Below are 27,555 nucleotides of genomic sequence, written 5' to 3'. Positions count from 1 at the left end.
ATTTGGGTGGCTCACTCCAGGCTCCACTGATGTCGCCTAAATTTGCCCAATAAAATTACAAGTATATCTTACTTGCTTTTGAGGCTCAAATAAACAAACAAATCCATCGTTTCCGTCAGTTGTGTCACATATTTTAAATCTATAATTAATGACAAAATGCATCAATACAGCAAAACAGGTCATAGTTGAAACTGTCAGTTTCATATGGATATATTTCTTTGCCAGTGGATTACATGATATATGACTGTTTTAGTTTCCCCACGTGCCACGGGGCGTCACAGGCTCCTTGTCCCCGCCTAGGTCACGTGCTCATGAGTGGCGAGCCAATCCTGAGCGAGGACGGTAAACAGCTGACTGTGAACAACAACACACACACACACACACATACACAGCACTGTCTCCTCCTGCAGGTGGTGTTGTGTAGTAGACTCCTGCACGTAGCTCACTAACTCCTGTGATTGCTGGTGTGTGAGTGCTGGTGTCTGTCTCCGGCTCTTCTGCAAGCTTAGTGTGTTTTGGTGCCTCCTGTAGAAACAGGGACGTGGAGCGAGTTTCCCACTGAGGAGGAGACCCGCAGCTTCCATCCCCAAAACCAGCCGCACAATGGCACCGTCCCTCATCCGAGCTTGCCGCAGTCTGGCTCTCTCGACGTGGCTGCTGTCTTTCTGTTTCGTGCACTTGCTGTGTCTGGACTTCACGGTTGCAGAGAAGGAGGAATGGTACACTGCTTTTGTCAACATCACCTACCTGGACCCTGTCACGTCGGAGGTCAGGACGGAGAAAACAGAGTGCGGGCGGTATGGCGAGCAGTCGCCCAAGAGGGAAGCCAGAGGTCTGGTGCTGGTGCCGTCCACCCTGCAGGACAGACAGGCGTGCGACCCAAACGTCCGGTTCCCTCCTGTCCCTCACAACTACGCCTGGGTGGCGTTAGTGGCTGCAGGGAACTGTACATACCGAGAGAAGATCCGGAACGCTGCAAACCTCAACGCCTCTGCAGTTGTCATATACAATGTGGGCTCCAGCAGTGCTAACGACACCATAACAATGCCCCATCCAGGTAAGAGACCACCTGTCCACCTGTCTTCTCCATCACGTTCCCTGTCCAGTCCTGTAATGTGATGTCATTAATCAGTTGCGTCTTAAGTCAAAGGCCAAGATGAATGGTTTCACACCCTGCTGAGGTCCCAGAGCAGCTTCTGCATCTGTGTATCAGCTCAATAATCAATTAGTTTCCTGGTAAAGTAGAAAAGTGAGATTGATCCCAAAGTAGACTCATTATCACCTGCCATAAATCTGCTGAATCTTCTGCCTGTAGATCTTGCTGAAGTTTCCTCTCAAATGCAGGTGCAACAATTAAAGGCTTTGTAATCTTATACTTCACTTTATCAGATATGAACATGTTTTCCAACATTACCTTTTTTTGTATTTCACAAAGGAAGTCACAAGTTCTCGAATTCTAAAGGCTGTCCAAACACAAACAGACAAACAGTCCAAAAGTTTGATAAAAATGAGGAACACTCTGATTAAAGAATAAGTGAACAAGACCACATATCTGATGCCAGCTTTTGGCACTTGATATTCGGTGCCGCAGACGCATAATGTTTGGTGCCAAATCAGTATTGGCATCACCAGAGGATGCAGTCTCTAATATCACTGAACACGCAACTTTCCATTTGCATTGAGAGTACTTTCACAGTTTAGTTTCGATGCTTACACTGTGTCTAAACAGAGGGAAATGAACTTAAAGAAGAGGAATCAATTCTTGTGAAGAGGAAGAAAAACAACAAAGGTGAAGCACAAAGACTTGGAAATGAATTTGCACTTAAGGTCACTAAAACAAGATGACCAAATAGTTTTCCTTTCATTGCACTCATGTGTCCAGTTTCCTCTTAGTGTGCAGAGGCAGTTGCCAAAAAACATTGCTCCATTAGTGTTCCTGGTTTGTTTCTAAGCAGTAAATGATAACAGCATGTTCAGAAAGAAACAGAGAAATGCTTGTCACGACGTGTGCCAAGAAGTCCACAAATGGCAAATATGTAACTCCAGACATTTTTTTTTAGCAAAGTCTGTGTCAAACAGAGAGCTTTTCCTACACAGCTTCCCAAGTTTTCCTTACAAATATTAATTTATGAATTAAGAAAGGGCCCACTATAGTCAAAAAATACAATTTAAAGTGTTGGAGACAAGCTCAGGCTGCAGACTCACATGTCAGTGACCCTTCAAGACAAAGCCGAAGAACATCAAAAACCCATCTTTGGACTTTAAGCACCAAAACAAACATTTAACAGCTGAAATGTGTAAATAAATCATGTGTAAACAACAAACATTTTGACATAATCTATGCAAAAATGTCCTTAAAACACAGACCTCAGATCAGGTTCTTCTAAGGAGAGTCACATTTCCTTTCCTTGTTTGCTGGAGGCAGTGCAGGCCGATGAATAGATAATTGGACAAACACTTGGCTGTTGAAACAGCACCCAGCAGAGTTATTTGTTTGTGGCCAGTAAATAAGATATTTGGGTCATAAACAAAAGTGTGGTCATGTTTTTATGTGCTAAATATTTTGAGGTAGAAGAATGCACAGTGTACATGCCTATGACTAAGTTCACACCCAACATTTTCTCCCTCTCTCCTTAGAGCTCTTTATTTTGGTAAGAAGATGTCCCAGCCGTATGCACCCATAAATGAATACCTGCAGACACTACTCAGGGCTGAAGAGCTGTGATGTTGGTTGACATTATTATTTACGGTTAATATTCTCTTAAAAAGCTTCTAGAATTGAGCTCTTTCTGGAAAAGATGCAAATACATTATCTATCACAGAGTATCAGATATCTTTAAAGTACCCATATTTCTGCCACTGTAAGGTATTGAAGATGTCAGACAATAAAAAAACTTTCCATAAATTCTACTTCCCTGGTTCAATGATCCAGGAAGTGATAGATAAAAAGATTTTTGTTCATTTTCTCCTCACCTGCTGACACAGGGGCCTGGATGCCAGTTCTACTTTGTTTTTTTCTGCTCTAAACAGGGCAGGCTATCATGCAGATACTCTACCTTTGCCATTTCATATAGTTTAGTTATCGCTCTGCTGTTCTTTATTCCCAGCTTGCTAAGCAGTTTTAGATAAGTTTTGTTTTAGAGTTAAACTCTCAATGTCAGCCTGAACTGACCTGTGTTATCTGTGAGAATAAGTTAAGGGTGTAAAGCCCTCGACAGTAGCTGTGAGCAGCGCCGTCTTTTCCACTCGACTTGTATTTCCATTGGAAATGGGCTCTCAGCTTGTTGCTAGTTTTCATAAAGGTGTGGCTGACCAGACCACTACGCCTGTGCCAGACAACAGCACAATGCATGACAGCTGTTGGACAAAACGATCTGTGCAGAAACAGATGTTCAAACAAAACGCTCACAACACCTGACGACATAATGGTCTAATTGATTCCAAGACGTTTTGTACTAAAAGGTCCTTTTGTACAGAAGTGTCACAGGCACCTGTCATGAAAAGCAGAGAATTTAAATTTTATGCAAACAACTCTAAAGCTTTTACTCAAATTCAGTGACTTGTCTCAGGAGCAAGTGGAGATCAGAGCTAAAAAGAAAGTGAATGTTGGACTTACATTCACCAGGTGACCACATACACAATTTGACATGACAGTGTGAATGATGAACCAGGCTTGCCCTGCCTCAAGCCATGACATATATATAAACTGCGACACTTTAAGAGATAGAAAGGTCAGCCAGTAGAGGTGTGATGACAAAGCTTTTAAAGACGAGGAACAGAGAGTGAAGTGACACAGGAACAGGACTTAATGTGTATAGACTGAATGTGAGGCTGCCAAAGAAAGACTGGAGCACTTTCCTGTCCAGAGCCGACACAGCTGGGCTGTAAAATCCACAGTTGTCAGAGCCAGAAGCCTCTAAAGGCCTGACTTTATTTAACCCTTCCATCTCAAGGCTGAGCGGTGTCAAAAGATACAAGTGGAGATACGGCCAGGTCAGATACTGTGGGTTTATCAGCTGTGAAAGTGTGGGGTTTATTTCACATCACTGTGAAGATTCACTCAGCAAAAGATTGGAAGCAAGAGGAAACAGATAGCCTGGCTCTGTCTGAAGGTTAAAAATCACTGCCAACCAACACTTGTGGTGTCTTTGTTTAATTTGTAGGCCTACAAACAAAACAATTATTTGAAGGGGTTTCCATAAGACATAACTATAACATGACAGCTGTTATGAACATTTAGTCTTTATGAATGTTTCAATCCAGTCACAAGAAAAAATGTTGGCACTGTGCGTTTCTGCAAACCATGTATATGTTACACACGTCTTCGTTAAGACAACTTGACATCAATCAAGGCAACATAACCTGTCATAAACACATCACAGCAGGTCTGATTATCAAACTTAAAGAAGTATTTAACATTACATTAAAACTGTGTCATTAATGTTTTCATTGACCTCAAATACAACGGTACAATTTGAGCCTGTCATAAAATGATCTTTTAATATTATAATACTCTCAACTGATTTTGAATACCCAAATAATACCAGTAGATAATTAAAGAGATCTTTTATTACTTTTGCATCGTACATTTTGTACTTCAGAAAAAAAACCCATTATCTACTTGGGTTACCTGTTCTTCTTCAAACAGAGTGTTCTGACATATTCTCAGCACGTACATTTTGTGCTTTCAGGGAATAAAACAGGATTGGACAGTGTAATTAAACTTAATGACCTCTGTATGAAAAGTCTAAATTGTACCTCTGTAGTTGAGGTCAAGGAAAACATTTCTGAAACAATTATAACGGTCTAATGACAGCTAATGACAAAACCTGCCACATATGACATTTAATGTAATGTAACACATAATACCATCTTTTAAAGTTGATAATTGGGCCTCCTTTGGCGTGTTTGTGACAGGTTATGCTGTCTTGAACAATGTTAATTTGTCTTAAAAAAAACATTGGACATAAACATTAGTGAAGACTCTGAGTCCCCCATGTTCATTGCAGGCAACATGTCATGGCTATGATGGGCCAAAATATAGGCTACTGGATACGGCCTATACCATCTTGCTCTGGTGATGTCAGTTGGAGCCAGAGTCTGCGCAGAAGTGATCTCTATGGTATTGAGTTCCAACCATCTGACCAAACACAAGCAGCCTATTGATTGTGAGCACTCGATTGGCACATAGAGCTGTCAATAATGATGTCACACCCCCTTTTTATAGCATCAAATAATAAGTTATAACCAATTTCCAGTAAAAGTAATTAATACTTGAACATACATCAGCATGATAAGAGATATCTAAAATGACAGAAACCATCTTTGACAAAATTTTATTTGACGTGCACTTTGAGTTTTATTTTGGTCCATGTCCCATCTGCTAACATGGAAGGGGCGGGGTTTATGATCTACACTGCAGCCATAACCAGGGGGTGATTGAGATGTTTTGGCTTCAGTTTTGAGGAGCTGTCATGGCGTCCACCTTTATTATACAGTCTGCGGCCATGACAGTGTCATGTCAGTCTTATGTTGTTTTATGGGGGCTACATTCTAGACTTTGCCATAGAGCAGGAACTTTCTGGAATCAACGCTATTTTCCTTGCAGCTGCTCAGCACCAAGTAATAGTCTGGGACGCAACCCCTGTGAAACAACGGCGTTTTGTTTTAACACTTCAAGTTATGTGTTAAATACCTTGTAGAACTGCTGGTGGGTGGATTTTGTTACTGTTAAGGGGGCATGGCTGTTTCCCCTTGTTTCCAGTAATTAAGCTAAACTAATCTAAGCTAGCTGACTGCTGTCTTCAGTTTTATGTGTACCAGATATAAGAGTCGTATCAATCTTCTCATTTTACTCTCGGCAAGAAATTGTATTTCCCAAAATGTCAAAGTAATAATAATAATAAACTTTATTTATATAGCACCTTTCAAAACACAGTTACAAAGTGCTGTACAATTAAACGAAACACAAATAAAACACAAGAAGAATAAAACAGATAACGTGTCATAAAATGTCATCTAGTAAAAGGTAAGGAAGGCCAGAGGTAAAAATCAAGATAATAAATGTGCATTAACATCAGTTAGATAGCAATAAAATAGACAGACAGCTCAGATAAAGTCTGGATGTGCTTTCCGATCGAAGTATGTTTTTAGGAGAGACTTAAACAAAGCCAGTGACTCAGACAGCCTTATATCATCAGGCAGGTCATTCCAGAGCCTCAGGGCCCAGGTGGCAAAAGCTCTGTCCCCTTTTGTCTTCAGCCTGGACTTTGAAACAGACAAAAGATCTCTCCCAGAGGATCTCAAACTACGTAAAGGTTCATAAGGGACTAACAGGTCTGAAATGTAATCTGGAGCCAGGCCACGAAGAGCCTTAAAAGTAATCAATAAGATTTTAAAGTCAATCCTAAAACAAACAGGGAGTCAGTGTAAAGATGCTGAAACCTGTGTGATGTGGTCGCACTTCTTGGTTTTGGTTAAAAGCCTCGCAGCTGTGTTCTGAACAGTCTATGGTCGTTGCAAGATTTTTTGATACAGTCTTCCTTCAGTCACCGACTCTGAAGCTTTGTCTGATAAACTTGCATCAGTAAGCCACAGTGTGTCGTCTCCTGTGTGTAACTGTCAGATCTAGATTAGTGCATGGTGGTTAATAAAGCGTTTACCAGTTAATTCTGTGGTAATCTGTGCCTCGGTGTTATCCTCTCCGCAGCAGACCAAAAGCCTGTTAAAGAAATTAAATTCCCAGCACCGAACAGGTCGGTGTCCACTGAATTAACTCTTTCTGTATTTACTCCTGTTTGCTTCCACATATTGGGCACAAGTGGCTCTGCAAACAGTACCGACCTTTTTCACAAGTTCAGCCTCAGTCTCAGACGTTGCCCTCCTCTTTTAGAAGCAGCTATTTTTGTCCGCTCTGCGTCACACTGAAGAGAAGAAGGAGATAAGAGTCGAGGCTTAGGGAAATCTTACATGCCTTGTACCTCATTTCTGCTGGCTATGGAGCTAAAGATGGCCATACACGGGCATTTTTTAAAGTCCACAGAGTCTGGAAGCAACAGTTTTATTCTTGAAAACATTTGCCTGTTGACATGAGATAATGTGGTTTATCTTCTGTTTACAGAGGCAATTGTTGCATCACAGTGTTTCGCCCTCGGCACCATATGGTCATGCCTAATAAAACCATAAATCTGCAGGTCAAGAGCGTGTGTATCCGAGGTTACACATGTGCAAAACGAGGTTTACACAACAGTTAACATTCATACAAATGCCTTGTCAGGGAGTGTTGAGAAATTATTGTATTATTGGGGAAAACGAGCAATATATTCCTAATCCATCTATTTTAAAATTCCTTTACAGAGACTCTGATGATGTCCTCCAACCACATGCTTCCATATTTAAATCTTATTTCAGACAGAAACATATAAGCAAAACTTCAGTGGCCTGAGAGTTTGAATCCACAGTGGTGTTCAGCAGCGTATTACCATCTGTTTACTCTCCAAACACAAGCTTTTGTTTTCTGTCATTGTAGCGGGGTTTGCTTTAGAAGCTCCGACATACATGCTCTCATTTTGAGGGAGCAGCCACCGTAATACAAGGATAAACCTTTGTGTTAACACTGGAGATAGTGCCAGCTGGATTATTGTGTGGCTGTGGATCTGGCTGTTTTGCACAGGATGGTACACATGAAGTGTTTTGTTCCCGTTTCTACCAGACACATAACAAATTGTGAAATGAAGCATTTATTTAACTGTTAAGAATGCTGCGTTTGCCCTAATATATTTACTGTATTGTGTTCTGAAACAAAAATTACAACCAAATTATTGAAATCTCGCTGAATCCTGCATATGCATGAAAATAAAGCAGTTTAACAGAGATGATTCTGTTCTGACTTCTCGACCCAGATCATATAAAATGTAGCAGCTGTGCAGATTTAACAACAAACCTGTTACATAAAGGGATTTATAAGCATGACGGCAATAATGCATTGCAGCTACATCCTGAAAATGAAGCATATCTGTTGGATTCAAAGCCTTTAACTCCTCTGGAAAGCACAAAGCACCATATTTTCTGTCAGTCTCAGTACCTCTGTGGCAGAATCACCCCGGACTATGATGGCAAAATAACTCTGTGCATGTCTGTTACAGTGCATGAGGATTTATTTGTATATCAGGAGGAACTGTTAGTGATGGCAGGTTGAAAAAAAGACTGTTTATGGTGAGTGATAGAGGGACTGAAGCGCCGCAGCCACTGTGACACTGAGCCGCAGTCATAAACAGGCAGAATATGATGTAACAGTAATCAGACTGTTGATGCATTTCCTGGAATCACCAACCTGCCGCTGTACGGCTGAGAAGGTGGAGGATTGCTGTTCCCTTATTGTGGAAATTACCAAGTCGTTTAAAGGGACAGTTCACCCCCATATAAAAAATGCTTATTTTTCCTCTTACCTGTAGTGCTATTTATCAGTCTAGATTGTTTTGGTGTGAGTTGCCAAGTGTTGGAGCTATCGATCATAGAGATGTCTGCCTTCTCTCCAGTATAATGGATCCAGATGGCACTGGGCTTGTGGTGCTCAAAGCATCAAAACAATGCATATGAAAAACTCAACAGCAATGTCTCTTTCCAGATATTAAGACTCTGTTACTCAAGATAATCTACAGACCTTGTTGTTTGCAGTTTTATGAAGGAACTCTTTTCTTTTTAAATACACCTGCCAACTATATCAGAGTGCAGAAGGTAACATGCATCTACTCATGGACAAGAGGCTTGTGCTTATGACAGTGTGAGATGTAACATTAATGGCGTCCTCCTCAGCTTAGCTGTAACATTAGCTAGCTCAGTGGTGCTAAATGAGCTAGCAGTAGATGTACAGGTTTTTTTGTTTGTTTTTTAATGAATTGGCAAGTAATGGCGAAACCATTTGACCTCAACATATCATCGTAATGTGCTTCAGTTTTTGGTTATGAGTTAATCACCAATGTCAATACTTAAGTAATGAGCAAAATATCAGGAGATGATATCTGCTTTGTACATTTATACTTTCTTTGGCTTTGTGTAATTGGTAAACATTTTTATGTTTGTGCACATTAGAACTGAAATGATTAGCTAATAATTGATTAATTGAGAAAACTGTCAGCTATTTTGATAACCTACTAGTTGTTAAAGTCAATCATATCATGCAGAATAATTCACTATGTCCAACTTCTAAAATGTAAAACTTTGCTTCTTTTGTCTGTTTTGTGTCATCCTAATCTGAATATCAGACAAAACAAAACAAAACGTTAATTTGAAGGGACATTTTGTGCTTTTTTGTTACTAAATAAACACAAATAATCAATTAATGGGGGAAAAAAACATCAATATTTTTAGTAAAACATTGTAGGAAATATTGATTGTTACATAATTTATAATTTATTCTGTGGCAGCATTTATTAAATAAATGCTTGCCGACATTCTCTGCCATTTTGTATGAAAAGTTTGATTGACATGATTCATTTAGGGTTTGTATTCTCCACCATTACATATGTAAGATGTGTTTGATTATAAGCAGTTTATTCAGGTGCCTACGTTTTTCACCATGAATACTGTAGGGTTTGATTAGCTCAATGTTAGGAAAAAGTGACGTTAATAAGAATTATTTAACATAACCACTTTAATTATTCGTCCCGCGATATAATTTCATAGTCAGACTAATAAAACCACACCTCTTGTTGATCAGACAAGAATGTTTAACGCACTTTGGGGAAATTATTAATTATCAATTGTCAATTCAAGTAGAGCTCAAATAGCCAGGATCTTTGCATCCGTAAAGTGACTGAATGTAATCCTATAGAAAACCAAGACAACGACTTTATAGACAAACATTTATTCTAAATTACTGACACAGAAGACCAAGACGCGATACACCTAACAACAGACAAGACAATGAGTAAATGCAACTATGAGTGGAATGAAATGAATACAGCAATGCTAATGAATGAATGAATGAATGACCAGAGTGAACCAGATGAAGCAGTGAGCAATGGTGAGATAATTATCAGAGGAAACTTTGACATGAACTGTGAAAAGCACCATTCAACAGCTGAGCGGCATGGGAAGCAAAAAGGGAAATATCTGAAAACTTAGGGGAAATCCTAGTTTTATCAAATGCTCCCTACCATACTTATTAAACTACGCATCAAACCCCAGAACAGGAAAATTATGTTGTTTCACCTGAGTTGTAGCAGACCAGAAAGAAGACGCTCTGCAGGGGGAAGAGGAAAAAGCAGCGCTGCTCCTTGGTGTGAACCGCTCCTGGTGCTGTCCCACGGGGCAGCCTGCTCAGCTGGTCCTTCTCTTCTCCTCAGTCGAACTTCTTGGAGCCTTTGGGCACTTTTGGGCGTTCTTGAGCCAACATGGCAACTTTGGCTCGGGTGAGCTTGGCTCTCCATGTCGGTCATCTTCACACACCCAGTGTGGGCATGCAGGAGTCTGCCTTTCTTCAGTCCTGACCTTGATGGTCCAGGACACAGGAGTTAGGCAGACCTTGTGGCATAAAGTTCTTTATGTTGGGTTTCAGCATGTTCAGCCCTGTTCAGGATGCAATCAGATTGCCCGGCGGGGCCACGCTGGATGGGGCCCAGCATGGCCCGCCGGCTTCTCAAAAGTTCTTCTTCTGCTATTCTTTCATTGTCTTTTTTTTTTTTTTAACTTCTTTAACTTTTTATAGTTGTTCAAAGGGGTTGAGACTGGCAGGCAGGCTTCGGCCTCTGCGCTGTGATTGGCCTTGCCAGCTGTCTGTCTCAGGCTGATGTCCAGTAGGAGCAGTTCACTGTCACTGGTAGGACATTTCAGTTTCAGACAGTTTAATTTACTTCAGTTGCTTCCTAGATAATTAATGAAACTTGGAACATTTCTAGTGCTTCCATATTTACCAACGAGGCGCTGTCTGCTATTGAATGGTATCAAAAACACATTGTCTGCAACAGGATATTACCAACTTATAAATAAGTGGTCAACAGACACTACTAATTCAGATTTAAATGTTATACATGGCGATCATGTCATAACATCATATATATATACATGTGTATGTATATGCACTGAAATAGCAAGAAAGGTGAAACATCAACATACAATCAACACATGTTGGTTCCTGGAATCCGCATTTCTGTCTGTCCTCCTAAGGAAAAGACAACTGCAGGGAAAGGTGGGTTTTATCACATTAACATACACACAGACGTCTGCACCATAGGGGTCATGGTGTCAGAGTGGCATCTCAGCTTGAATCTTCTTCCATGTGGCTGAGTCTGTCTCTATGTTCGTTTCCAGAGTTTGTGACATGTTGTAAACTCTCCAGCCTGGTGGTGTGGGGGTTATTGAGGGCTTATCAGTTGAGTGAAGGTCCATCTTTGAAGTGACCCAGTGGTTGGTCACCAGTTCTTCTCTGATGTCTCTTGAGTTTATGCAGGCCTTGCTATGGTTGTGAGAGGGTTTCTGTAAACCAGGATGCTGAGGAAAAGTCCATTAAGAAAAATTGATTGACGCCTTTATTTCAAGCCGCCACGACCACTGTAATGCACTTTTTACTGGCCTCCCAAAAAACACCACTGAGAGACTTCAGGTCATTCAAAACTCTGCAGCTTGGCTATATATATCAGGCCAGTCTTAGCTGCTTTGCACTGACTTCCTGTTACATTTAGAATTGATTTTAAGCTCCTCCTCCTTATACACAAAGCCCTACATTGGCTGGGACCGAGCTACATCACTAACTCCCTTGTTAACTATTTGCCTCCAAGAACACTGCGATCCTCTGCTGCTGGTTCACCAGCAACAGCCGGAAAAAGCCTTTGTTAATTACGCCCCAAAGCTATGGAACACACTACCTATATATGTCGGGGAAGCTAGCTAGCTAAATATTTTAAAAAGGACTAGCCCTGACTCTGTTTTAAAGTGTTTTAAATGTCCTTTTATGTTGAAATGTCTTGTCTGTTTTATGTCCATTATGTCTATTTTCATATGAAGCACTTTTCTTGTATGAAAAGTGCGATATAAATAAAGTGTATTCTTCTTCTTATTCTTCTTCTTATTTTGTCACTGTGTGAAAAGTTTGTAACATTTTATAAACTCTAGATTTAACACATGCAGTAACATTCCTGTAAAGAGCAGGATGTCTGTTAGCTGTTAGAGGCAGAAGGCAAAGCTTATCTGTGACGTTAGGACACTGAACTGTTGAGAGGCATTAGCCGAGAAGCACCGTTTAATACTAGGACCCCCTGATGGGAGTTTTTTCTACCATGCAAATTGTATTCTGTAAAAAATAGTGTTCCTCCTGGACATTTTTCAGGTGCGGAAGTTGAAAGAAGCTCTGTGACTCTGTAATGCAAAAGCCTTTGTCGTGCACTAGTAGCAGAGAAACAGAAGGTTGCTTGCAGGAAGCCTCTGACAAATAGTGAAGCTTTAGTCGTTCTGTCCTGTCTAAGCTCTCTTCAGACTGAGTGTTCACACCTGCTCTGCTTCAAGGCACAACTCTTTGTATGCCAGGGTTGAATGTTAGATGTCTGGCTAATCACTGTGTAAAAAGAAATTTAGATTTCTTCAAGTGAACAGCATTTGCATATCCTTGTACGTATTAAGGAACCAAGGCTGCATTTTGGCATCAGTATGGTAAGGATATTGTAAGTTTTGGCTACTTTTGATGCCAAATAGATTCGTATTGTAAAAAGACTGGAGTAAAAAGCTACAGCCAAAGACCACAGTTATGTGAATGGGCTTTGAAAGAAATGTATAACCTTTCTGTTATTGTTGAAATTCATCTACTAAACTCTTAAACTGCTCCCTCCTGTGTTGTATGTGCCTGTGCAGGTACAGGAGACATTGTGGCCATCATGATCCCAGAGCCTAAAGGTCGTGAGATTGTGGCCCTGCTGGAGCAGAAAATCAAGGTTACATTGTACATCACCATAGGAACCCGCAACCTGCAGAAGTACGTGAGCAGAACGTCAGTAGTGTTTGTCTCCATCTCCTTCATCGTCCTCATGATCATCTCCCTCGCCTGGCTCGTCTTCTACTACATCCAGAGGTTCCGCTATGCCAATGCACGGGATCGCAACCAGGTATGACTGTGTGCCCTTTGTTTAAAGAATATGACTCCCTGAGCGGAGGGATACTGACTGTGTCTTGGTCTCACTCTTGACATTGGTCTTTGCATTTTTCCATCTGGTGTCGGCTCTGTGAGGCTGTAAGGCGAGGCCAGAATTAGCCTGACAGTTGGCCGAACAGAGACATGGCGAACCAGTGAACCATCAACCAGCTCTCCGGCCCTTTGAGCCCACAGTACAAATACTCCCCATCGCCTTGTCTTTATTATGAATGGCCGCCTCTGACGTTCTTGTGACGCCTGTAAAGACCATTCATCATCCTGCCTGTTATGATAGGTGCCGGTGCTGTGACAACCATTGTTTGCGTTTTCACTTTGAATTATGCTGATTTATGTTCAGCCATATTGAACTAATCTGCTCTCAGTTTATTTCCGAGGCAGGTCAGGAAGGTGCTGATGTGTCTTGCCTCTCCATTCTCTGAAGCTGTCGCCACCTGCTTTTCTAATATTGCTATCACTATTTTCTTTTATACTAACAAACTTCCACAAAATTCTCTCCTTTCTTCAGCCTTGATACATATATATTTTTTTCGCTTATAAGTATGTGGATATTTGCTATTTGTTCTATTGCTAACAGTCTTCAGAAAATCTAAAATATTTTTGTACTTTAAACTATTAATGTTTTTATAAAAACTTTGAAAATTGGCATAAATGCCCTTATTTGTATATTTCTATTTTTTGTCATTTGACACTATGTTCTTTTTTTAAAAAAATGCTTTCATTTAATGTAAGTCAAGACACTGTGATGTGGCTGTTTATTAATGATTGCTGTTGTTCTCTGACAGGTGATGCTCATCAGAAATGTTCAATTCAATTCAATTCAATTCAATGTTATTTATAAAGCCCAATATCACAAATCACAATTTGCCTCACAGGGCTTTACAGCATACGACATCCCTCTCTCCTTTGGACCCTCACAGCGGATAAGGAAAAACTCCCCAAAAAAAACCCTTTAATGGTGGGGGGGGAAACGGTAGAAACCTCAGGAAGAGCAACTGAGGAGGAATCCCTCTTCCAGGACGGACAGACGTGCAATAGATGTTGTACAGAACAGATCAACATAATAAATTAACAGTAATCCGTATGACACAATGAGACAGAAAGAGAGACAGAGAGAGATGCAGGGCAGACGGTAATGACAGTAGCTTACAACAACATTAATGAAAGTAATAATATTATAATTAATAATAATATATTAATATCTGATAGTATACATGTGTGACAATAATCATATGTGTATAATAACAGTAGAAGTATGACTAATGATAACAGCAGCAGCAGGAGGCATCTGGCAGGACCACGGCAGCAGCACAACCACACACGTCACACTATCCAGGCACCGCTGCGATATAAGTTAACCTGAGAGACAGTGGAGCACAAAGGCTCCGGAGAAGAAGCCGAGTTAGTGACATCCAGAATGGCAGAGTTAGCAAGATGCAGTAATGTTGAGCCCTCCAGTCCTCTGATTGGTTAATTGCATCCACTTTGGATATATATATATATATATATGAAATGTTGTGATGCTGCCTGAAATGCCTGATGAAGGTCACACCGACCGAAAGGCTCCTTAAATAAAATGAAAATAAGAGAGTGAGACAGTGTGCAGGAGCCTTTTTTGATTTTTATACTAACAAACTTAAAAGCCTTTGTTAATCATTTTTCTGAAACACTGAAATGATCATATCCCTGCCACAGTCTCAAAAGTAGACATGAAAGGCATTCACAGATGTACCCTGAATTTACACCTAATTAACAAGATATTGTCATTAAGAGACAGTTTGTTAGCTTCAGGAAATCTAAAATTTATTTTCAGACATATTTGCACGCTACCAAACCAACTGGCATTCCTTTACTCTGACCCCTAGCCTGGTAGCATTTTTAAGACCACTAAGAGTTGAAGTTGGATACTTTGTCGACTTACGTGATTTCATATTCTTAAAGTCACATTGTATTAAAGGCAAGTTCATTTGGGTGTCTGTTTTAAGACACTCACACTAGTCTAGTGGTGTCTAGTTTTTTCCCCACAATCTGTTCATTGATATCTTCCAAATAGAACAGATAGACAACACAGTAACTTTTGGTCAGTGCAATAGTGATAAAGCAAAAAAACTAAAAAAAACTATTTGTAAAATGATAATAACACAATAAAATTTTGTGCATACCTACCCAGGGACTACAGATGGAAAGTAGCTGACAGCTTAATCTGGCACAAAGCATCTTTTCTCATCTGAGATTAATGGGTTTTTTTGTGCACTGTCCCTGTCCAATAAAGAATTAATTAATCAATTAATTAATTAAAATATAAAATTTTTGGTCAGTCTGCCTCCTCCTAATGTTGCTTAAGTACTTAACCAATCATTCAGGGATATCTGGGAAGTCCAGCTTTGGTATATGCTCAAAAAAGGGGTCCCTAACCCTACAAAAAGTTTCTAATGGAGTCCTACATTATGCACCAGATTCTTTCCAGTTTTACAAAATTAAGAACTTCCCTTATCCATAGAGTATGGGTAGGAGGTATTGAAGATTTGAGCAATGTCAAGCATCCAACTAATAGGCTGACATACCATGCCAATTGTGGGGGAAGTTTTCCTCTTCATATTCAGTTTAGTACAATTTGGCATTGTCGGCAGAATCCCAACAGAGACACTGGATATGTCAAGTAAGAATTATTTTCTTTTTCTTACCCTGTTTGCTGCTTAACAGGATCATAGCACAGGAAATTGGATATCAAAATGAAAACTTCCACATCAATTTAAGGGTGTAAAGGAGGAGGAAAAGAGAGTGGTACAGTGGGGGGAAACTGTCCGAACAATGCAATCCTGGCATTGGGCTCAATCAGTTGGTGGATGTTGGCCCTCCTCTATTAATTTACAATAGAACAAATGTGTAAGGGTGAAATTGATGAGTCGCCAGCCTGCAAATGATGCTTGACCTTGTGAAATTTCATGTTGGTGCACATTCACATGAACATGTACACCTATAAAGGCAAAGTTAAACATTTCCTGGATGATTGTTTTCAGCTGATGTAAACCAGTCTGCAGAACTGACAGTGTATTAACAGACCAGTGAGATAGTGCATACTGCTGAGTCAAAGACTGTTTTATCCACTATTAAAAACCCACTAGCCGTTTCAGTAATAAAACATTTTATCTACAGAGACGTTTGGGAGACGCTGCCAAAAAGGCCATCAGTAAGCTGCAAGTACACACCATTAAGAAAGGAGACAAGGTAAATGATGTTCCTCACTCTGCAAACAGGAACTTCTCAAGCATTTCTAAATTTACAGAAACATGTTCATCAACATGCAGGACATGATTTGAATCATACTGTACTTATTTTATTTGGTGTTTAGATATATTTGAGAATTAATTGGTCTTTTCGTCTGTTCTGTGTTTTAGGAGACGGAATCAGACTTTGACAACTGTGCAGTTTGCATTGAAGGTTATAAGCCTAATGATGTTGTGAGGATATTACCATGCAGGTGAGCTTTGTGTTTGGTCTTTGTTGTGTGTACTGTAATTTAAAACTAGGTGTCTCTCTTTGTTGAAAGCATAAACTCAGCACATGCACCATGGTGACTGCAGTCATTTGTTTTCAGATGTTTCATCTGTGCACTGATTTCTTGTTCCGTCAGGCATGTCTTTCATAAGCACTGCGTAGACCCGTGGCTACAAGACCACCGGACGTGTCCCATGTGCAAAATGAACATCCTCAAAGCCTTGGGAATCCCAGTAAGGTCCTTTTGATTAATTTTTGTAACTTTTGGCTCATTTATTTTGACTACAACACTCAAAGAATGCATGAAAGTGCCTCTAAAGACGTCTTTGACACGTTCCAGCTCAACGCAGACTGCTCAGATGACGTTCCTCCAGACTATGACACATCTGTCGGCGGTCCACCCACCAACCCCATCAGTGGGGCGAGTGATATCACAGTTAACGAGAGCTCGGTGGTTCTGGATCCCACCGGAAGAGCAACAGGCCTGCAGCAGCTCCATCCTGATGAAGAGACAGAACTTCAGGCAGGGGAGAGCCACATCATCGCCAGCAGTAAGCACAGACACACATTTAACTCAGCAGTAATGACCTGACAGCCAGTGAAAAGGGATTTTTGACGCATAACTAAGCTGGAAAGTTTGGACAGACAATTTTATTCCAGACAAAGTTATCAGCACATGCGCCACAGTAGGTCTATTTCTCTGTGTCCCCCCTCTTTAGCCCAGTGAAGCTGCACCTTTTGACTGTTTCCTGTTTTCTGCTGTGTCATGAGCTTGAAAATATTTTAGGATATAGAGGAGTAAAACTCTGCAAAAAGAAACAGATGAGACAAGCTTTTTTTGTCCCCTCATCCCCCGGAGGAAACTAGTCCTAGCAGTGTGCTGGTTCTGGTTTTATTCTGCTTTTTTTCTTGTCATTTGAGGCCTGAAATGTTTATTCTGAGGCCTAAATCAGGCCAGCAGCCACCTGGTCAGTGTTCCCCACTTCACATCCTTCTGAGCAGCGCAGGAGGCTATGAACAGTGTTCCCTTTCTACAAAGCCACAGCCTAGCCCATGTAGACTCAAATATTTGTTATGTTAAAGAATGTTGTACATTTTAGCACCTTATGCAAACGCCCGAGGGCGGTTACTTTAACTAACGACTGTTAAACATCTGCTAGCTATCAGCGCTTTATAGTGTGAGCACATGCACATGCTCACGCACATGTTCTCTCTGCCATTTAGCAACGGAAGCCAAAACCTTTTCCCAGAACAGAGATGAAGCCAGAGTTTTAAAAGGTTTTCAGAGATTTGAGTCACAACACCTATTCTATAGCTGGATGAAGGAGTAAAGGGGGAGGATTTTTGTTTTATTTATTAGTTTTAATAATATAAAGAACAGGATAAAACATTCATCCTGAGAAAGAAAAGGTCTCACTTTTGTGCCAAATGAGTAAATCAATGAAACATGCAATTCAGCATGGATGAAACATGAGTTTAACACCACCCTGTTCTAAATTTTACAAATCACTCCTGGTCGATCCATCTTGATTTAATTACACTTCCCAGTGATTTTGTTGTTGTTCCTGCTGTCTTTCTGACCACTAAGACGTCTGGTTACTTACTTAAACCTTCATACAGTGTTAGAAGATGTGGAGAAGCAGAGTGGAACGGTAAAGAGAAGATGAAGTGCCTGAGTAACGAGTGCCAAAGTCCTGCTGCACAGCACGACAGACTGGCTCCAGCACATGCACACTCTCTGCTTCCAGGCACAAACAAAATCCACACACACACTCACTGTAGTTGGAGACTCAGTCCGTACAAGCGACAGTGAGCCAAACACACATTTTTCCTTTTACTTCTTGTTTGTGTCTTTTTTCACTGCAGTTCTTCTTAATGTCACTTTAAAACACATGTTAGAGAAAACCCTGCCTGTATCTAAGACAATGTTCCTGCTGTCATGGCTGCATAGGTGTAGATTTTGGGGCAGGATGCAGGGGACACGTCCCAATCAATATTTAGAACATGTCCATTTGTCCCCACCATTAAACACTTAAAAGGAGCAGAGGACTTTTATTTTGACAGAATTACACAGTGAATTGATGCTGAAAAATTCACCAGGATGCAGAAAATTAAGTGTTGTGAGCGTAATATGTAAGCACACTGTGTTTTGAAAGATTATTAAATTAGCTATTTGTACTGAAAAAAGTAGATTTAATCATTGATGGGGAAAGATGAAACTAATCATTTCAATCATTTTTTACAAACGTTTGCCGGCTCCACCTTCTTACATGTATCGTTCTGTTGCTTTTCTCTGTGTTTTATGACAGTAAACTAAATATACTTTGAGTTTTAGGCTGTTATATAGTGGAGTAATGGCGTCCTGAGCAGAGAATGAGGCCACACTACCGTTCTGTGTGTGGTAATCCAAGCCTCTCTGTTCTTTGTTGTGGTAAGCCAGTCAGGCCACATGTGCATGTCCGTGCATTAACCTGGTGTGTATCCCACTGGCTAGCACATTGCCGCCGCTTTGCACTGGACTCATACAGCAGTTAGCGCTGATATTGCGACAGTGTCATCGTGTAAGTGTGGCGCCCACCCTTCAGTTCCCCACTGATTGACACTATCAGCTCTGTTTGCATTGCTGCCATTGTTTAGTACTGTTTATGGAGTTAGCATCGTTAGCTGCTAGCCACAGGCTCAGTCACCTCCCTGTTGAAAACGTTGTGCAGACAACTCATACCTTTTGAATATCACAGAGAGCCATTCATTGGTCAAAACAAGCATTTCGAAGACAATACTTTGGGGTTTGGGAAGTTTTGATGGTCAATTTTAGCTGATTTCTGACATTTAATGAGTCACGATTAATCAACAGATTGAGAAAATAATTGTTGGTTGCAGCCCTATCGTATTAAGAAGTTTTGGCTTTAACATCATGTGAATGTTGCGCTCTATACTGCTTCGTATTTTACACGTTAGCACTACAAAGCAAAAATATAAGTCTAACCTTTATTCAGCTAAATACTGAACATTAAAAAGTTCATCACTGTGATGTAGTACTTTCCAATTTGCCTTAAAAAGACAACTCTTCAAGGCACTCTGTGCTGCGAGTACAAAGAGTTATGTTTACTTCTGTGTGCTTGACAAGCAATAGATCAGCTCGCCACAAGCAGGTTCTCACCTCCAGACTAATTAGCATGTAAATTAGATGTGATTTGTCGAATGTCGCAGCTGTATTGAGCCAAAGCAGACGATGTCACCGACAGGCAGTTAGCATGAGATGAACAAGCCGATCTGTCAGGATTTCTGCTGCCGAATGTTGGCAGTGATTGAGGGCCAATTGTGTTGCGTCTTTAGCCTGAATAATGAGCGCTGTCGTTAATGGTATTGCAGCTATCATTCTTTCAGGAGTCAGTCATTTACTGGGTGTGTGCTGCAATTAGGGTCCCAGAAACAGACCTGATTTATTGCTGGATTGAGGGAAAAATCAGTTTAAGTGTCAGTGAGAGGCATTCACCCAAAGAATTCAGCCTTCTTCAAAGTACTGTAGAATATTGTCCCTGTTCAGAGACACTGATATAACTGCACCCCATGTAATGATTTACTTCCCTCTCCCCTCCTCAGGTGAGCACCAGCCGCCACTCAGCAGTGATTCAGACACCTCGATCATCAACGGCGTGGAGGTTGGCATGTCTGATGTAGACCAGTCCACACAGCAGGATTGTGATCGGCCCAAATCCTGAGCCAATCGACGCTGAGAAAATAAAGCATGAATCCCCAGGTAAAGGAGGACAAAAGTCGGACAAAGTAACCGGGGGCCCCCCAGAGATTCGCCACGTCTTTGGCCCCCTGGAGGACGTGACTTCTCAGAAGATGGGCAAATGAGCAATACAACATAGCAGCACAAATCACCCAATTCTGTCTTTACTGGCTGAAAAACAGATCCTTCCCTGCATCTGTGGACGTGTTGCTTGCTCTTTTTCTTGCAGTCACACCTCACCATTTTGTTGGTTTGACTGCCATGGCAACCAGACAGCCAATCACAGCTGTCACATTGTGGTGGCCCAGTTTTTGTCACACGTAATCCTTTCACATCCTTAAACCTAGCATCTGAAATACACATACAGTAACTGCTGAGATGTTGGAGTCGGTTTCTCTTCGCTCTGGCACCCTAAACCTGCTGCTGGACACAATATGAGCACAGGAGCAGCAGGGCATCCTTAACGCCAGATTGCAGCTTTAATTATTGTTAAAATATGTGCAGATTGTGTGATCACTGCCAACATGTTCCGGAAGTAAGTGTAACCAATGTGATGGATATATTGCACGTATAGAGTCCCTGACAGCTGGTGTGAATTCCCACCAGCAATTTTTCAACTTCAGAGTTGTTAATATCCCTTGAAAACTTGAAGCATAGGTCTTTAACTTCATGTGGTCATGTGACATTTAAGGAGTCGGGATATGTATGCACACGTTATGCTGTAATTTCTGAATTTCTATATGTAACGCTTTCTGTTACTATTTTTGTGAGACCTTCATTTGTAACTTCTGTATTACCAACTGAACCTTCCTGTTGTTGAGAGAGGAAATAACCAAACACAAGGTACTCGTTTCTGTCCTCACATTTGACAATCATAGCTTTCCTAAAGCAGTCTGAAGTGATGTCACCCACTGCCCTGCTGAGACTGCTGCTGATTTACAAGTTATCACAACACATGGCGCCGGTGATCGCTCCCTACTGTCTGTCAGGAGGGAAGTGTTCATATCTGTGTTCACGCCGCTGCTAAATACAGCTGGCAATAACAGTTGTCACTACCAGACTCTGGCAGCGTGCGCATAATGTAGACAAACTTCATGCACTTGTCAAGCCAGCCAAGATAAATATGTCAGCAAGTCTTTGTGCCAAGATTGTCAGTAGTATTTTAGACATTGTCGTTGGTTCTCATGCACACTGATTTCCCCTGGCTGTTAAAGAGACAGGCACGGCACTGAATCTGTTCATGATGTGAACCCGAAGAAATAATATAGGGACGTAGGATTGGATGGTTTATGTCAGTTAATAGAGGGACTGTTTTGGTGGTAAAGAAGGGAAATATGCATTGTCTGGCATGGTTAGGGGTTTTCATTTTATAAATTTAATATTCCCGCCATGGGATTATTTAAGGCATGAAAATGTGAACAGTTGTAGAATAATTAAGAAGTGTTGTTGGGACTACGTCCACACTAAGCGGGCTAATTCTGCAAAACCACATGAATGCAACAAAGTTTTCTGGTTGGCTGGGTTATTGTGACACAGTGACTGAATCAGACGATAACACTGTAGATGAGTAATCCAGAACAACAAAGTGTTGAAAATAAAATAATAATATGGTTCAATTTAATAAATTAAAGTGGACATTATGTTTCTTAGTTAGCAAGAAATTATAACAGGCACCAAGATTTATCCACCCTTGTTTTAGTCCTACGGCCTTTATTAAGAGCTGGTGTCATATCAGAATGTGCTCCCCCGGTGAGTAGTGTTTTCCTCGTGTTATTGTGTAGCGCTCCCCTCGGTGGTTATGGTGAGGGCTGAAGATTTGGTTGAGGTTTCGGTGTGGGTAAACATTCATCGACACAACGCCTGACTTTAATTGTTCGTGGCGACCATGCCCCTGACCATTATTTGGCTACTGGCTTTTATTTAAGAAAATATGGTAGTTTTAGTTGGTTGAACCTCTGTTATGTCCCCTACCACTCTCTTTGATCACCTCTAGTGTTAAATGCATGAACATAAATCTAAGTTAATGACAACAGCTGTGGTATTGGCTATAGTGACATTTAAAATGAGTCACTGGTAGTGACAAACCGTAGTGGCACCAACAAGGGAGGCCCAGGTGGGGCCATGGCCCCCTTTATACAAATACTGGCCTCCCCTGGCAAAAATAATCAAATATTATTATTACATTTGAGAGGCTGTGGTGTGTTCATTTTGTAAGATGAAACTAGACAACTGAAGGCATCCACTGATACCTGCCGTGTCGGCATATCTTGTCGGAAGGGGGCTAAATAAAGCTCCAAATTTAGGCTAAAATATTTGCGAGGGAAAAACTGCCGTAGCCATTTTTTAAAGGGGTCCTTTAAACTCTCACCTTAAGATATCTGAAAATGGGTTTTATGTTTACCCACCAGTCTCCTCTACACTCGAGAAAGCTTGTTCCCAGTAAATGTTTTGTTCCTTACATTCAATATACTCCTTAAAATTAAAGCTGTATATTTGTCTTTTTAAGTAGAGCAGTCTATCTGAAGACAAATGAATCACCTAATGTACAGATACATAACACATTAAAACAGGATTATTGTGGAACTCAAAATGTTAACTGTCAGTATAAGTGTATGCACATTAGATGATAAGTAATATAAACTGTAAGATAAAAAAAAAAAGTAGATCAGTATGTGATTCCCTAACTCTCCATATTGAAATTGTTTTCAGATAGTCTACGTATGTACTACAGACGCATCCTAGAATTCGTGAAATTCAGCTTTGCCTTTTACTTTTGATGTGACACCCCAAGATTTTCAGTGGCGCCATCTGGCCAAACCCTTTGAAAAAATTTTGTGAGTGCCACTGACGAACCTACAGAGAGTTATCACCCAAATCTGCAGAAAACACCAGCTGTGTGTGGACGGGGTCCATACAAAGGAAAAAAATGTTTGTTTTTAAAATGTAGCTGGCTTAGTGTGGACGCACTCCTCAACTCCTGTAGCGACGCTGACTGTTACTTCACATTCAAGAACTCATTCTTTTCCTATTGTTGTTTTGTTTTCGTCCCGTAAATCACCTCCTCATGTCATATTGAACAAGGTCAGTAGGATCTAATACTCGACAGGATCTGTTTCCTCTCACATTCCTGTAGACTTACACACTGAAGAAGCACAGACGATGGAGCCAGTGGAAATTAACTGGAGGTTTTTTACTTCCAGTCATTGTTTCCATTGTGTCCTGCAGCCACCTGGGATTCTGTTATATAACACGCACATGTCCACACTCCCCTGTTTGGGTCAATCATTGAAGAATTGTTGAATGTATGCGTAAATGTTCCAGCGTATCATGAAAGTGTTAGTTTAAGGAGGGGCTTGCTGTAATTCTTTATTTCTTTTAAGCATTTTGTGAGACTGTATGTTGTTGGCTGTAGCAGCTTGATACCCATAGACACTACTATCTAGATGTGTGTTGCATCACAGAGAGTCGGTAGCATTATATAAACATTTATGAATGTACATTTTTATACACTATATATTGGACAATGCAATGGTAATAGTGGGTTTGATAAAAAGCCTGGTTTACCTCTAGCTTTAGATATTTTTTGTTGTGGATATGAAGGTGGATGATTGTGATTCTTGCCAGCACATTATAGATGCAGATGTTTACAGCCAGCCTAATCTGGACCTTTAAGCCTCTGTAAATCGCATCAGTTCCCACGGATAATGAGATAGCACAATACATACGATAGCCCAGAAACACTCAGCAACATCAGTATCTGTTGATCTCTTTGTCTTTCCTTGCATGCTTTGAATTCACGTGTCTTTCTTCTGTCATTTGTTGGCTTTCTCACATGTTAACATAAACACTTTGTCTCTGTCCGACCATTTGTTTGGTCGGCATAGCGACAAGATAAAGCACAGCACATCCGTTTTCAGTGCCAGATCACTTGATTCTGGCTCTACTGCCTACAGCAAGTTTAGTAAAAGCTGGATTCAAACTTATTTTTTACAGAGAAACTTAAAGATGATGTGACCAAGCTAAAAGGTCGTCTCTCAGCTGTATCTGTTTACAGTCTTTCAAAAACAACTCCTTTGCAGGAATAAAAAGAAATCAAAGGAAATTTAATACACAAAAGACCTTGGTGCACTCCACATAATGACATTCAATGTACTTATGAAGTAACTCAAGATTGTTGTCCCTAATTGCACCTGCAGCATTGTGTAACACTTTATTTTGGGCTGTGTGTTCCTAATAATTTCCAACAAGTCTCCAGGAAATGACTAGCCTGTGTGGGTGTGCCAATATGGGCAAATGTCCTTAAAGCAGAAGTTTCCAAAGATTTTTTTTTATTTGCACACACATAAAATGGCTTAAAATCCATATGGTGAAAAAACAAAAAACTAAGAAATGTGTCAGGAAAGGTCAAGACGCCACAGGGTTAAACAAACAGACCTCCCTTCAACTTAAGGAGAAAAACAAATAATGACAGAAAAAAAGAAGAAAAGGTTAAAAAAAACCCTCATATATTAAACTCATATAATTCAGAAGATACAACACAAGATATATGACAACAAGAAGCACACTGAGCAGAACCAACTAACCAATCTGCACAATAATCCAATAAAACAAAGAAATACACAAAATCAGTTCATCTGACAGGGACTGTGGTTGTTGATCAAGAGGAAAAAACTGTAAACGAGCCAGAGTTGGCCTAAAAGTCAGATGTGAAAAGGCACCTAAAATAGAATAAACAGCCTATCTTATAAAATTCATACACACAAAATACTAGGTATGCACAAAACAGTACAGCACACATCCACCAATTAACATTACCATAGTATAACACAAGATAATTAGCTACAATCTTTATTAACAGGCCCAGAAAAAGACAAGAAACCTGCACAGGTAGTTGAAATGTACGTATACTTGCCTGCAGACAAATTCTAGCTTGTTTTCATGCTGTGTACTGACTTAAAATCTCTCTAAGCTTCACCTGCAATTAGTTTGAATTGATTAAGTCTCTGATTACCCTTTGATTAGGATTATTATGTCACTCTTTCAAGGAAATTATTCCAAAATTATTCTCAAATTATGAACCTGTAAAATAAAGCATGACTCAGCAGAGTTTTAACTTTGATGTCCTCCATTTTGTTCCCTTGTCACGTTTCCTTCTGTTTGTGTAAACGTTCCTATATTGCACTTTAACCCTCCAGCGAATGAGGACCGTCGATACTGAACGACTTGAGATAGTCTTTTTTAAATAGAGGGCTACAGTATTGAACATAGCACATGACTCGGTTGATGATTATTGTATGATGTTGTGATCTTTCATGTGTATATTGTGTGTATGTGGGGTGTGTGGGGGGAATATCAATATATTGTACACTATACCCAGCAGAAATAACAGCATTGCTATTTTGTAATATAAAAGAAATGTAAGTCTGATTAACAGTCTCTGTTCTTTTTCTTGTACCATGATGCACGTGTAGGAATGTCTCTGATTGTGAGTTAGATAATAAAACTGATTCAGGTTTTTTTCAGCTTTGATAAACTTATTTGTTCTACTTTACTGAATGAAAAGTGTGTTTTACCAGATAAACAACGCTGATAATGAACACTATCAGAGCTTGTGATGACTGAAAGTAAAGTTAAGGGAACCAGAATAAAACAATCTATTATAGTCTAAAAAAAACCCCTGCTCAGCTGTATAAATCTTTAAAACACGCTGCATACTGAGCCACCAAATACTGCCCTGATTTTCTATTTTTATGGAGTCATCTGTCACAAAATGTCATCACAGTGAGGTCTGTTTTCTGATGTTTGGGTGCTCCGGTCTGTTTGAGATTTGAGACGTCAGGACTGGGTTTATTTTAAGGTTTCCATGGTCACTGAGGGTTTATTTTAACGGAAAGAATGTGAGGTGTTTCCTGACAAACTACAATAAATACAGGTTTATGATGAAGTAAATAACGTCAGTCAGTTTATGGTAAACTGTTACAAGATGCTGCCTCATAATTATGTGGTTATAAGTCTTAATAAGATTAAAAACAATTAATATGTGGGAAAAGAATAGGTGGTGGCTTGTTTTTAAATGTCAGAGATGTGCTTCCACAGAGATCCACAGCAGATGCTCAAGTGTTGGTAAGTAATGAAAGACACACCCGCTGCAGTGTGTAGGATATGTGGCCATAGTTTTCTTTAATTATGAGAAAATGATTGTGTAGAGAGGGTCTGTTAATGAGGTTTTATATTTGGGTAATGGAATTTCTATAAAACAGAGCACTCTAGTTAACCCATTCATGCCCAAAGACCATATGACATGAGAAAATGCCACATTTGTTCTGATTTGTCTAAAGTCTTGAAATCTGGTTCAGACAGTGGGTAAATGTGGGCAAATATATAACAGGACAACTCTGACATTTTTAGATCACAGGAAAAATCATAGTTTTATTGGTAGTCAAAGTCAGGAAACCACCAGCATACTGTTAATTAAATGTTTGTTTTTTTACCTTGCATGTGTGTGTATATTTGATTAAACTTGCTGTGAGTTTAGATACGAAATACTTGAATGTGCTCCTTGTAGCTTCTGAGATGCAGCCATTGTCCAATCATATATTTAGTCTTTGGGCAAATTGGACTACAAACTATAGAGTAACAAGAAAAACTAACTAACCAACTTCAGCCAAATGGTTTGGACAATTTCGAAAATCTCTTCAAACTTGGGATAAGATAGAACCAGAGAACACTTGCAAATATCTGGGGCACAAATTGTAGCAGGATCAGATCATAAGTTTTTATAATGTTAGTGTCACTGAGCTACCACAAGGTGGCGCCACCCACCCTTTTATCTGGGGTTAACCCATGTGTTCCCACAGTCTGCAAAGACACCACACATGCATGCTACATTCCTAGGGGAGAAAAATAAAATGAAATCTACCTGTATGATCACTCTGGAGGCTGTAGTTTGTGATGATGTTGAACTGCATTAAATCACACAGAAAGAGAGGTTTATGTTATTTATTTTACCCTCGCTGATATAAATAGGATGGAAAAATTGTTAGAAACATCTGTCAGCAAAACACACACTACAACCCCTGAGAAAGACACATATACAGCTGAATCAATACCGCTCTAATCTGTTTACCAAACAAAAATTGGACATTATAACCATTATTAAGTTCAGATGTTTTTGCAAAAC

General features: G+C 40.2%; 1 protein-coding gene across 1 annotated transcript; it reads left to right on the top strand.

Moving 5' to 3' along the window:
• The first annotated feature begins 60 nt into the window (after positions 1–60).
• Positions 61–25,883, top strand: rnf150a (ring finger protein 150a). Its single transcript, XM_050044404.1, has 7 exons — positions 61–1,057; positions 12,844–13,094; positions 16,295–16,366; positions 16,537–16,619; positions 16,773–16,869; positions 16,977–17,187; positions 20,240–25,883. Exons 1-7 carry the CDS (start codon positions 604–606, stop codon positions 20,356–20,358), a joined length of 1,287 nt encoding a protein of 428 aa, XP_049900361.1. The 5' UTR covers positions 61–603; the 3' UTR covers positions 20,359–25,883.
• Positions 25,884–27,555: the final 1,672 nt, after the last annotated feature.

The sequence above is a fragment of the Epinephelus moara genome, chromosome 5, assembly GCF_006386435.1.
Source record: "Epinephelus moara isolate mb chromosome 5, YSFRI_EMoa_1.0, whole genome shotgun sequence".
Lineage (NCBI taxonomy): Eukaryota > Metazoa > Chordata > Actinopteri > Perciformes > Serranidae > Epinephelus > Epinephelus moara.
The sequence above is the reverse complement of the archived record's forward strand: the minus strand, read 5'-3'. Positions and strand labels throughout refer to the sequence as shown.

Coding starts and splice junctions, on each gene's coding strand:
- rnf150a (XM_050044404.1), top strand. CDS start 604: ATGGCACCGTCCCTCATCCGAGCTTGCCGCAGTCTGGCTCTCTCGACG. Junction 16,367..16,536: donor CCATTAAGAAAGGAGACAAG/GTAAATGATGTT, acceptor TCTGTGTTTTAG/GAGACGGAATCAGACTTTGA. Junction 17,188..20,239: donor GAGCCACATCATCGCCAGCA/GTAAGCACAGAC, acceptor TCCCCTCCTCAG/GTGAGCACCAGCCGCCACTC.